General features: G+C 42.4%; 1 protein-coding gene across 1 annotated transcript in view; it reads right to left on the bottom strand.

Moving 5' to 3' along the window:
* Positions 1-13,450, bottom strand: part of AMBRA1 (autophagy and beclin 1 regulator 1) — a 127,101-nt gene that overhangs the window by 20,834 nt on the left and 92,817 nt on the right. Inside the window, exon 15 of the mRNA XM_036384471.2 lies at positions 7,534-7,673. Within this exon, the coding sequence (XP_036240364.1) occupies positions 7,534-7,673 (140 nt within the window). The remainder of the gene's footprint in view (positions 1-7,533; positions 7,674-13,450) is intronic.

Raw genomic sequence — 13,450 nt, 5'->3', positions numbered from 1 at the left:
CAGTCTACTTCTGCAACTGCAATGACCAAGCCTCTTGGCACTGAGGTTACCTAGGCTTCCCTTGCAGAATTTGGAAATAATTAATTTAGTTTATCTTAAATGCAAGAATGACAAAATCCAAATGTATACTTGCAGGATGCATCTATAGTGCAAAATGGGCCATCTTTCCTTCTTTTCAGTCCTTTAATTAATCAAAAGCATCTTTTATCCTCCTTTAGACAATTCAATGTATCTTGTGGTTAACAGGCAGCAGAAGTGCAGGACACACATTCACTTCCTTCTTAAAGGCCCTGTACAGATGCTGCCTTTCAAAAGGCCATTTGCTGGGAGGACTCAGACATAAATAGTATCTCCAGCTACCCCAGTTAACAGTTGTGAGAACATTTCCTATGCAGGGCTGCTAACATCCCTTGGTTACACATGAAGGAAGACAGTTCTCCTTCTGTCTCCTTGTTTACTCCATCCTCCAGAAGCTATTCTTAAGAGGCAAAAGATGTAGCTTATGCTGCTGGGGGCATCACGGCTGGAGGCTGCAGAGCCTGAGGAACTGTGCCAGCCAGCAGGGAGACATGATGTGCCAGGCAGCTGCATAGATTACCACCTCTTTACCAACACTGATAACTAGATGTAGACACATTGTCCCCATCAGTAGATGGGAGGATATGCTATTCTCAGAGAAAAAAAAGATTGGCACAGACAGACAAATGCAGTGATCGCTTGCAAAGCATAGGAATTTATCATAAAGATAATTTTCCTAGAATAATTTCATGTGAGACAGATCTCACCCCAAAGAATTAAAATATGCACACTGAATCAGTTGAGACTCTCCACACCTACTTCCCAATGAGAGAAATCTAAGGAATGCTGCCTCTGAACCAGATGCATCTTCAGGGGTATATTAATTCCATTACCAGAAGCTCTGACAGCTGAAGAAATCCTTCCTCTCTTGTGGATGCCTGCATTAAAAAGCTAGCCTTAAACAAGGTGTTTCAAGAGCTTGACATTTTCTCAGATCAGTGAGGTTTCTGTAACAGTATTTGCAAAAGCATGTGAGCACTGATCCCTTCCAGAACCTGCTTCTGAGCACAGGAGAGAGGACACTCAAGATGAAACAACAAACAATTGATATTTGGATCCCCTGCCTTTTTCCCATGGTGTTCCTCCACAAGCAAAGACAGCAAAGGGCAGCATGCAGTCTGCTCCTCACTACTTTTGGTCTCACCTGCTTATGTTTTGCAAGACAGTTCATGTTTGAGATGCCCCACCAGGAATGTTTCTGAAGGGGAAAGCTCTTGTTGGGATGTGACAGGATAGGAAAGGTTGTGAACATTAAGAATCAATTTCCTTTTTAATTCAGTAGAGGTGTTTCTACCATACAAGACCGACAGAGAGGATTTCATTCCATGATGCAAATCCAAAGATTCAGAAACAGAATCAAACCTTGATGTATGCAGAGTCAAGAAAGGGAGATTTACTGAAGATTATTACTGCTCACAGTTACAAAGGATGTCAGGTAGAATGTAGCAAGAGAAAAACATCCTTGGGGAGGCTAAAAAAGCCCTAGCAGCCATGCAGAAAAGTCAGTGTGCAGCAGGACACCAGAGGAGTGGGGGAATTCACACTGCTGTATCACCTCCTGTGATGGACCTCCAGGCCACAGTTGAGTAGCACATAGTAGCTCACTTCACTTCCTAAATGGAGCACACTGCCTCACGTGGTATGCCTAAAGGGATTCCTGTTTATATCTGACATGGCTCTTCCACTGAATATCACTGTTATCAATTTAGTGTCTTGATTTAGCTCAGTGGTGCCCACCCTTGAAAACATGGCAGCCTTAGAGCCTTTCAATACCACACTTCTGGACTGAACACAAATTCATCTTAAATCCAAAAAGCACAGATTACCATGGGTCAATCTGAAGCCATGTGGAAGCAGACAGCAGACTCATGATCTAATGGGTATGCAAGTCTACCAGTTAGCAACCTTCACAAGAGTGAACTACAAGACCCTTGGAAAAGAAAAAGGCTGTCACAGCCTCATAAAGACTGCAACCTGTTCCCAAGCCACATCTGAGCTAACATTCTTTTATCAGCAGGATTTGCCTGTGAACCACAGACCTGAGTCCTCTTGCTCCAGCTCCAAGATCAGACTTGTGAACAGTAAATAGTCTCTCCTGTCGATCACTTGTAGAGGAAGTTACTTCCAAAAGCTGGGTTCCTGCTGCAAAGGAATCCAGTCCCCTGGGTTCTTTCACACACACCATTCCTCAAAGACTTAGATTCAGAGGGTAAAGTACACAAAGTTTTTAACAGGCCACAGAGACCTGCTTCCTTCCAAGAGACCTGCTTCATTCAGAGACCTGTGCTCTCCTTCTGAGAGCACAACAGCTCTGAGAGCCAACTTGTCAACACCTATTAAGATGGGAACCCTGGATTTAAAATACCAAAACCTGCCTCATGGCTCAGCAGCTCAGTCTCACCCTCAGTCACAAGTATTCAAGTCATACACTTGTCTCTGCAAGCTGAGCTGCACTTCCAAACAGCTGAATCTTTTGCATCCACCCAACAAACATACAGGCTATTGCAGAAATCATCTGGTTGCCACCCTCCTCTAATTTGCAGTCACACCTAATCAGTCAATTTGTGCCTCTTTGCTCTCTAATAAAAAACCTATTTATTTATTTATTTATTTATTTATTTATTTATGTATGTATCTAGATCCAAACTGCTAGCCCCATTATCCCAGTGGGGTATGCAGCCAGGTGGCAATATGCTCACCTGGATGACAGCTGAAATATTTTCATTTATATTGGTGTTGGAATAGTCACCATGGATTCACCAAAGGGAAACAAACCACCCTTAGCCAACCTGATTGCCTTCTCCAATGGGAATACTGGTTAGATAGGTGAGGGAAGAGAAGTGGGTGTTGTCTACCTCGACTTCAGCAAGCCTTGTAACACTGTCTCCCATGTTATCCTCACAGGCAAATGGGAGCTGCAGGATGGATGTGAGGATGAAGCAGTAGATTGAGGTGGCTGAATGACAGGTCTCAGAGGGTCATGATCAGCAGCACAGAGTCCTGCTGGAAGCCTGTAACTAGTGGTGTCCCCTGAGGATTAATACTGGGCCCAGTACTGTTTAGTTTATTCATGAATGACTTAGATGAAGGGACAGATGCCTCCTCAGCAAGTTCAGTGATGACACAAAGCTGGGATGGCCGATATAACTGAGTGCTGGGCTGCCATTCAGAAGGACCTTGACAGGAATGAGAGATGGGCAGAGAAGAACTGACTGAAATTCAAAAAAGGCATGTGCAGGTCCTGAACCTGGGAACCTGCATCAGCACAGGCCGAGGGGCTGATCTGCTGGAATGCAGCTCTGCGGAGAAACACATGGGGGTCCTGGTGGCCAAACTGTCCATGAGCCAGCAGCGCCCTTGTGGCCAAGAAGATCCGCAATCCTGGGGTGTATTAGAAAGAGCTTTAACAGCTCTTTGTCAGGTCAAGGGAGGTGATCCTACCCCTTTACCCAGCCCTGGTGAGGCCAAATCAGGAGCATTGTGTCCGGTCCTGGACTTATCAGGACAAGAGAGACATGGAGCTCCTGGAGCAGGTTCAGTGGAGGGCTACACTGATGACTAGGGGACTGAAGAGATGGTGTCAAGAGGATGGAGCCAGGCTCTTCCTGACAGTGCTGACCAACAAGCAATGGGTAGAAACTGGAACACAAAGTTCCACCAAAACAAGAAGAAGGACTTTACTGTCCAGGTGACTGAGCACTGGAACAAGTTGCTCAGTGAGATTCACTATCTCCTTCCCTGGAAATACTAAAAAGCCATCTGGTCACTATCCTGAGTTATGTGTTCTAAGGGATGCTGCTTGACCAGAGGTTGGACTAGATGACTTCCAATGGTCCCTTTCAACCTTGACCACTCTGTGATATACATTTAAACGGCTCTTGCTTCTCGGATATTTATGGAAGGCTATATAACCCCCTCCTCATCTTTCCTTTTTAGCCCTGATAAAGACTCCACACTGAAGATTTTCTTAGATAAAATGTTCCCCTGATCCCACTATCAAGCGCTCTATGCTACTGTGCAAGTTAAAAGGCAAATTTTAAACTATTCCAGCTTATATATCTAGTTTCCTCTACACCCATATTAATATTTTGCCACCTCTGCTGTTAAGCATCTTGTATCTCATCCTAGAACAAAATTTTTTCTTACAGCCTCATGTATTGATGGCTTAATCACCTACAATCACCCAAAACCTCAGGTCTTTCTCCTCCTCCGTCATTTTATCTACTGAACTCAGTGTAATTAGTCACTAAGTGCACTTTGTGCTGTTAAATTCTCATTTCTATAGCTCCAGGCACTTTAACAGCAATCTGATTCCTTTGCAATACTTTGATTTTTCTCTGCAGTGACAAAGCTAATGTCACATCCTCAGCAAATTTATTCAGTGCACTCTTACCAGCTATTAGTGTAAATAGTATTAATCAACCAGTTCCAGAACTGCTTTTTTAAAGAAGCCAAATGACCTCTTTTTTGACAGAGTCCAGCTGTCAATAACGTTGTATTCTTTCCTTTAACCAGGACTTCACCCACTCTTTACCTGATTTTGTTCTAATTCTTTAGAAATTAACTAGATTTATTGTAATTCCAATATAGGAACTGCCTTACTAAGCCACAGATATTTTAGACTTAGAGCAAATCCCTGGCTGAGCCTTTAATTAGAAATAAAACCATAAAATTCTCAAGGACAGGTACACAACCTACTATACTCCACTCCAGGCAAATTACAATGCATTTGATCCCACTTTACATGTTTGGTTTTATTTTGCCTACCTTCAAAATGTACCCTATAAATTTGTGTACCGAGATTACAATAATGGACTGACAACATAATATGACCTTGCCATTTCAATTTTTAACCAGTGTTTCTTTTGAACACTGCAAGGAGACTACTTGCATAGCATCCTATTATGAGTCCACGGAGTTTCAAGTTAGGCCTTTTTTTTGGTCAGCTTGTACTTCCAGTCTACTCATTTAAATCCTCTACTTGAGGAACAGCTGCTATTTCAATCTGTTTATATGATTCCTGTAGTACTTGGTTTCAAATGCCTCCACTGCATATGGGAATTAAGAGCCAAGGAATTTTAACAGTATCTGCTGTTTGCTACTGACCACAGCTTTCTTTGCCAAATTAGAACAGTGGTGGGGGGAGTCAGTAGTACAGTGTTTTCCTGCTGTTTGCTAGACTATCCTCCATATATCAATTATCAATATATCCTCCTCTATCAATTGCTGAATCCTGCATTTAGTATTTGTCTTCCACTGTATTACTGTGTATGGAAACCACACAAATATTTTTCATTTTCTCCCTCACTGCTCAAGTTAAAGCCAATACACATACCAATCTCAAAACAAGTTTATTAAGCCAGGAACTACTGAGATGGCATGTCAGGATTTTTCCTTTCTCTAAGGATCTGTCAAGTAGATCTGGAACAGACACCACAGCTGCAAGCCACTTCTATTCTGATAGAGCCTCCTTCACCTTTGTGTTCTTATGTTAGTGCCTCAATGCAAATTATACAGCTCAGTGAGTATCTACACCTTCATGCTGAGGTTAACAAAACACTCTTGACTCTTTTTAGTCTATAAAATGGTGCAGTTGAGAACAGAACACATCAGGTGTCCTGCTCCAGAAAGAACCCACCAGACCATGTGATGTTTACAATTATCACCAGAAGCATCCAATCCACCAGCAGGAAACCTGCTGAAGCATTTTTGTCAACCCCCCCCAATAAATCTCCCACCTAATACAGCCACCTTGTTTCATGTTCACATACAAAACACCTATTTTTGTTGGAATAGTGCATAATTAACACGGTGAGCTAAGAAGGTTGCACATGGATGTTGCAGAAGGGCTGATTGTGCTTCCATAACATACCATAAAAGTGTTCATATTGACTCTTTAATTAGTGAGGTGCCAAGAAGAGACATGCCTTTCAGCTTTGGGGTGTACTGCAAGAACTGGAGTGGAAATCTAATGTGGGGTGTGTGAAGCCAGGACAGCTAGATCAAGCTTGACTCTGCAGCATTCAATCAAAGAATCCATCCTCAGGGAGACTTCATTTCCCTGGGTTCTCATCCAAGTTCATCTCACGAACCATAATCAGCAAACTAAATCTTAACCATTTTTCTATACCGAAAATAGAATATTCCCAAATTCAAGAAATGAGCCATTATTCCTGAATAATTCTGCTTAGAAAATACAGCAACTATTCTTAAAGAAATCCACTTATCCTGAAAGAGAGTGATTAGAGCTTATTCCATAACAGTATCTTATAGAATTTCATGTATAAATAAGGTCTTGATGAAAGATTATGTTCAAGAGAACAAGAGGGCTGTTTGAAAAGCACTGCCATTCTGTACTACCAAAACTGGTCCAATCTGATTTCCAACCAGACTTCACCAGAAGGCTGTGGTGAATTAGTCACTGTTACAATTGTATATATTTATTCTGATTTCAGCTAGTGATTCTAAACTGACAATATGACTCTCCTCAAGCACCACATGCCTGATGTCATGGCACAACAGATGGAGTCCACATGCATGTGGTATGATCACCAGCAGTGCTGTAAGTTCCTAGCTGCCAGCTTTTAAGCTCCAAGGAACTTCAACATGTGAAGCACAACCCAAAAGAATATTAAGGTAGGATACTACCAGAAAATAACTGAAGCAGAGAAACTCCTTAAGTGTCCCCGCAGCATGAAAGAAATGTGGTCCCAAAAGAACGCTTGGACAACACAATGGAAAGAAGGGTTTCAACAAAGTAGGATGCAGACACTCCCCAGGAACACTGAAAGCAATACGTGTCACTGTCATCATCTGTGTCAGACCACAACTAAACTAGCTTGTGCTGAATTGTAAGCTTATAAAAGGGGCAGTACACTTTTCACAGCTCTATACAAATGAAAGAGAACTGAAATGTACATGTCACATCACTGGACTTTAGGTGAGGACACCAAAATAATTCACTGGCTTGCTCATAATCATGACAAAAATCTTTGCAGTTTCATAGAATCTCTTACTTGAATACTGAAAAAAGTATTTGATAATTCTAGGTCAGCAACTTTCAACCTGGCTGGTGGTCTTCAAGAAGTCCTTGAAAGCTGAGGAAAGGTCAAATTTCCTGTCACTGTAAACCTTCAGAAATCTATAAATCCACAGAGGGTGAAAGACACTGCACTAGTCATATGAGAAATAAAGGATCCAGAAATCCTAGTAGGACACAGGAAATAACCTGAGCTAATGAGCTGCACTTCAAACACTCTCTGAAGTTCACCATCAGCAAAACAAATACTCATTGTAAGAGACTCAGGTAAACACTGTGGCAGTCCAAAGGAAGTATCAGGTATTGGGGTTTTAGGACGCCTCAAGCACAAGAAAAGCCATGTTATCCCCACTACCTGAGAACAGAATGGCTACAGCAGTTACAGCTCCATGTAGTGCCCCCTGTAAAGCACTCACTCTGGTCGGCAAATCACCAGGTCCCCTTTGTTGGTGCCGTATGCCAATCCCAGGCCCGGCTCGGGCAGCCAGCGAGCAGAGTTTATGCTGACGTGTCTCCTCTGGTCGGCAGGCATCGGGTACAGAACGTTGAAAACTCTCTGGAACAACAACAGGAGATTACTTGACAGGACAACACAAGGCAGGAGAGCCAAGGAGGCTCAAACAAATTTCCCCACAGCAGCATAGGTGGCCATAGAGATATGTCACTTTACAGGATTGCAGGCAATCACTTAATCAGCAGTGAGAGTAAGCAGCTGCTAGAAATGCACATACATGTGCCCTTAAATCTTTAATAGGCTGACTGGCACACAGCTGTGAGGCATCCAGCAACCCAAACTGGGTATAGTGACAACAATCCATTTAGCCCAAAAATATGACACATGGAAATCATAAAAACAAAGCTATGGGAAATAGAAAAAAAGCAGTAATGAATCAGTTTGGCTACTTAGAATAGAGGGACAAGATGCTTCAGTGTACTGGGCCATCCAAGTATCAGGACTTTGGAAGGGTAGGACTGAAAACTGCACTTACAAGACCAAATCATTAAGAGAATTTCTTCAAAAATTTAGCTAGTACACTGTCATTACTGTAACTAACAGACTTTGAATCTGGATTTTCAATGGGATAAATCTAAGTGAAAGACTAGATTTTCTAGTGGGCAAGCATCCAACCTTCACAAAACATTTCCTCCAGACTCCACAAAAAAGGGTATGGTGGTGAACCAGTGAGCAGGGATGGGAATAATGTTATGATGGAACAACAGGATGAATGTTGATGGGAATGCACATCAACCACGCACTGCTGAGGTGACTTGAAGTAAATAATTAGAGTCATTAGGATGGTACTTATCAGCTATCTTAACAAACTGGGGCCATTTTACTCCATAGCTCTGTTGCCCACTGAATATCTTGTCTGTTTGACAATTTAACTTGAGAAGCATGAGTCAGGGAGTACTTAACTATGTGCCCTCCAATAGCTAGTACCCAGAACCTTCATCCTGAGCATTCTCTATGGACACAAAGCAAGTCAGAGCAAAACAATATAGCTGCATTATTTCCCATCACCAGTAACAAATTTAACTGCTCCTCTGAGGAGGTCACATTAGATGAGAAAAAAGGATTTCTCTGTATGGCAGAAGCTGGCCACTCTTTGCCTTGGCTGTATCACTCAGCAGTTAGTGCATTCAGAGAAGCTCAGCATTTGGGCAGAAGGAACAGGTCTCTAGGGGTTTAGCTATGTCTTACCCATCTCTGTCATGTCAGTCCCATTCCCCTGCCCTGCCTCGCTTGCTTGGGGCAGCAGGGATGGAAGGGGAAGGGGAGAAATAGAAGGGGGGGAATCAGCTGTACAATGGTTAACACCTGTTACCATGGAGATTAGGGTGCACTCCCAGATGGGAAGATTGGATTTGGAGGAGGAAGGAGGGGAAAGGGAGGGGTCTGCCAGAACCAGGAGCATAAATTCATAAAATAAGCTTTCTGAATCTCTCAAGACTGCAAGGGTCTTTCATCATATCCTTTGGCAAGTCAGAAGCAGTCAGTTTCTCTTCTACTGAGAATGACTTTGTCACATCTCAGGAAGCCACCACCTTCCTGGGCTAGCAACAAGCTCTCCCAGCTGGCAGGTCAGCTTGCACAGCTGTTCTCCCACATGCTCCATAACCAGCCACACCAAGGCAGGAGACTTGCTGGCTACAGCTAGGCTTTACTGCTTTTACTGCTTTGCAGTAAACAGCACCCCATGGAAAATGCTCCTCCAAGGACATGAGTCTGGTTTTGACAACCTGCAAGTGCTGGCTGAGGGCTGAATCTCAGAGACAAGATAGCTTTAAAATTCTGCATCAGAATAGTTGCTTCATCATTCCACTCCATTCAAATCTAAACAGCTTGTCACGCTGAAGAGCTCCCCTCCCCTGCTGCTTCCCACTCCCACGCTAATGGGACAACTCCATGCAGTGTTAAGGGTGATGACATCCGTGCGTGTGGTAATTAGTACATAAAAAGAGAAAGCAGCTGTACTGGCATAATCACCACTCACAGCAGTAACCAGGACCCAGCTAATCAATCTGATGCAGTCATACAGACTGTCTGTTGCAATTGCATCCATTAACAAGACCCCCTACTCTATACACAGAGCAGAAAAAAAAATTAAGTTCTTTCAACATCAGCAGGTCCTTCTCTTCAAAGAAGGTCAGAACTCTGCCAGGAAGCACTATTTGCCATAGATCACAGCTAATTCCTTTTGGATTTTTTTTTGTCTTCTTGTTTTGATTGTTAAATCTTATAAAAGTTACTGAGATATTTCAACCAAAGTAGCAAGCCTGAAAACATACCACAGACTCACCACACCTCTTTGCTGTGGATTGTTCAGGCTTTGTAATTCTGAACTTCTAGGAAAAATGCTCAGGTTACAACAGGAATCCTACATAAACACAACTCTCCAGCTTCTAGGTCAAGTGATTGGTGCCAACCCTCAAAATCTTAAAATTAACAATACAGATGCATAAAGCTGATAATTCAAGAGTTTCTTTTTATTAGGGCTGGTCCACACATTAACTGCAGGCCATGTGTAACAGCCATGTTGATGGCCAAGGGTTCAGTTTGGAAATGCTGTTGTAAAAGTGCAGCGATTGATTTTTAAAGATGCCCATCATACTCCCAGAGTTTCCAGAGAGCTTATTTTTAATAGTGTGGCACTTTCAGTTACAAGATATCATATTGCACTACACCTTATCAGCCCATAATCACCATCAGCAGTCACAAAAAGCTTCCATGCTCTTCACCATAACCAATGTCAAACTTGCTCTTAGCATCACTATACTCCCAATTCAATAATACATGGCCACACCATTAGACATGGCAATTCAGCATTTTAGAAAGTTGACAGCTGCCTTTATGTCCAGATGCTCTTCTGAAATAGTTTTGAATGGTATGTTTCTCTAACAACAAACACTGAAGTCTGAGGTGTGTGAGCTTCAGAACATACCTATGGAAGCTTAAGCCCTAGGAGGTAACACAAGTATAGCAAGCTGTTCTCTTCTTGCAACAACAATAATGTATAAATATCATTTCAGTACACATGGTAGGTCCTACTCCTTCCCTTTAGGGCCCCATGATTCAGCCTGAATTACACAAAGCAGTTGCTTGACCTGTAGTTATGTTTGTAGAAAACTCTGTCTCTGGTGATCTTTCCACACTCCACCAAGGATTCCAGCAGTCTCCTGTCATTTCAAAGAGTCCATCTCTCCTTGAGTTCAGGGCATGTCAGAAAGGTAAAAAGCCTTTGTCTAGAAAAACTAAAACTGTCTAGGTAGCTAAACTTCCACACAAAAGGCAATTTGTACCAAGGGAAAGCAATAGTCACTAAAGAAACAGGTTGGTTGCTTCCATTTTGCATCCCTGTAATCAATCATGAAGTGTGGGGAAAGATTTGGTTGATTTTTGTCTGCACTTTTCTATTTCCAAAAACTGTACTAGAAGCAACAACTTATCTCTTTGGTGCATCTTTTCCATCCTCATTCAACAGGAGTGGGCATGTACATCATGCACTGAACTCTCTAAAGCTGCTTTCATTGCTTCATAGCCACAGGAAAAGACAGCTCAAAGAAAGCAGGGCTATAATACATGAAGATAAGGAAAAAATAGGTCCTCAAATTATTCAAACAAGCTGCATTTGGAGTGCAAAGGCCACCTCAAGCCCACTGTTGCTGCTTCCCCTCCAACTTGTCATTGCTGTCACATCAGTACTGTCACAGCCACTAACTTAGGTATTTACTTATGGCAGAGTGCCAGGGGAGGCTGCATGACAATCAACAGCCTCAAGGAATCTTTCTCAATGATCTCTTCCTCAATGTCAAGCTGACAGGCCCAGGGCACAATACATAAGCATAGAGCTAGACAGTTAATTTATACCTGCCCTGGAGAGGTAAGAAAACTTTTTGCTGGAAGTCTCTCCTACATCCTCATTATTGAGCTAGTCCTTCTGTCTTCCCCTCCCATTCTGTACTAGGGAAGCTGCTGCTTTTTAATAACAAATTAAATTCCACCTTTCCCCCCCATTTCTGGGATGTGCCAACACTAGAAAACTGGACAGAGCAATTGCCAGGATGCTGTCAGTCATCAAAGCAGCAGCAGGCTGCCCCAGGTCTGTGCTCCTGCTGCCAGCTGGCCACGGTGCTGCACTCGCCCGATCCAGGCGGCGCCGTGCCTGGCCAAAGCAGAGGCAGGGCATCATCTGCACAGCCACCGCTTTGCTCAAGGCCTTCCCACCCCTAAGGAGAGCAGTGAAAAGCAGGGGAGTGCTGAACACCTCTTGTTTGGCAGAGTGAGACCTTTCTTCTCTCTGGCACTCAAGAAAGAACAAACATGTTTTGAAGCTGGAGAAGAGAAAGTTTTGGCACAAGCAGTAGGAAAACTCAGCAGGAACTCTTGCTTTTTATCTTTTTTTAACTCAATAGAGACACTTCTGCTCTCGACTAGATGCATCTGCCTACGAGATGCCAATAAATTTCAAGCCATTACCTTTGCTTAGGCCAAGCAGTAAGCTGGCTATAAGATCAGCCTTGATAAGGACTCCCTGGGGGGTGGGAGTGCAGCTGTTGTCTCCTTTACATGGGGAGATCCTGTCATCCCTGAAGCAGATAAGGTGGGTTTTTAAATCACAAAAAAAGCCTAAAACATAATTATGAATTTTCAACTGAATTATATTTCAACCAAAGGCTGAGAGACAATGAAAACACACAGGGAAAGAAATATCTTTAGTTAAACACTAAAGAAACCTCTTGGAGGACTGGTAAAATACACAGTTTTGCAGCTACTCTGACCTGGGTTGCCAAGGAAGAGCTTCAGACCATTTATCTATGCTAGATGAGTATAACTGTAAGGGCAGACAATAAATGTACTTCTCACCTCCACAGATGCAAAGTTTGTTTTGGTAAACAAAGTGCTCTTCATGTGAGTACAGGTTATACTACCAATGCAGCCCTAAAATCACAGCCACTCCACAACACTGTATTAAGTTCACTTAAAGTACATCTCCAAGCAAGTCCTACATATAGTCTGAAACTACTCAAAGAGCATTAAAACAAATGCAGAAAGTTATGAACCCCAATTGTATTTGCCAGAGCAGCAGATAAGATGCAGTGAGAGCATGAAGGCATAAGCAGAGCAAGTTTGACTTAATTTTTTTTTGATTGCAAGAACCTTGTTAAGAGATAATTTAAATTAAATTAATTATCTTTTTTTTTGCCTCCTCCTAATACTGTGTTACCACTGAAAGACCTTACCTGACATTTGTATAATGCCAATGTGTTGACTAGCTTACCTCTGACACCAAGGTATCAGGTAAGTTTCTATAAAGCATCTACCACTCCACTGAATACACAACATGTCCTTAGCCAGTAAGCCTGAATCACTGACTTCTATTATGCATTCAATTAGTTTGTGTTTTTTGAAGGCCCAGAAGCACCATAAGAAAAAGACATTCTAACCTGATCTCCTTAATAAACAGCACAATATTTTGGCTAACATTACATTTTTTGCTTTGCTGTCTATTAATGAATTTCACAAAATATGATGAAATTCAGGTTTAAGACTTGCACTGTTACAAACTCCAGAACCCTCTGCAGCAAAATTCAAGCCTAGCTTGTCTAAAGCAGAGCAAAGCAAAGTAAAACAACACTCCTTGGGATAACTAACTGATTGCTCAATACATTTATTAATAAGACAATGTATACCACCAGCATTTTGAAACATAGAAAGTCTCCCCTTTGTTTGGAAGGAGTCTCTGTGCCTATATGCAGATGCAGAGAAAAAGGCACCTATTTTCCATGATGAGATGGGGGAAAAGATTTGCTTTCTTGCTCCCAGTCTCTCCC

This window comes from Molothrus ater, chromosome 6, assembly GCF_012460135.2.
Source record: "Molothrus ater isolate BHLD 08-10-18 breed brown headed cowbird chromosome 6, BPBGC_Mater_1.1, whole genome shotgun sequence".
NCBI lineage: Eukaryota > Metazoa > Chordata > Aves > Passeriformes > Icteridae > Molothrus > Molothrus ater.
This window is presented reverse-complemented; position numbering and strand designations above follow the sequence as displayed.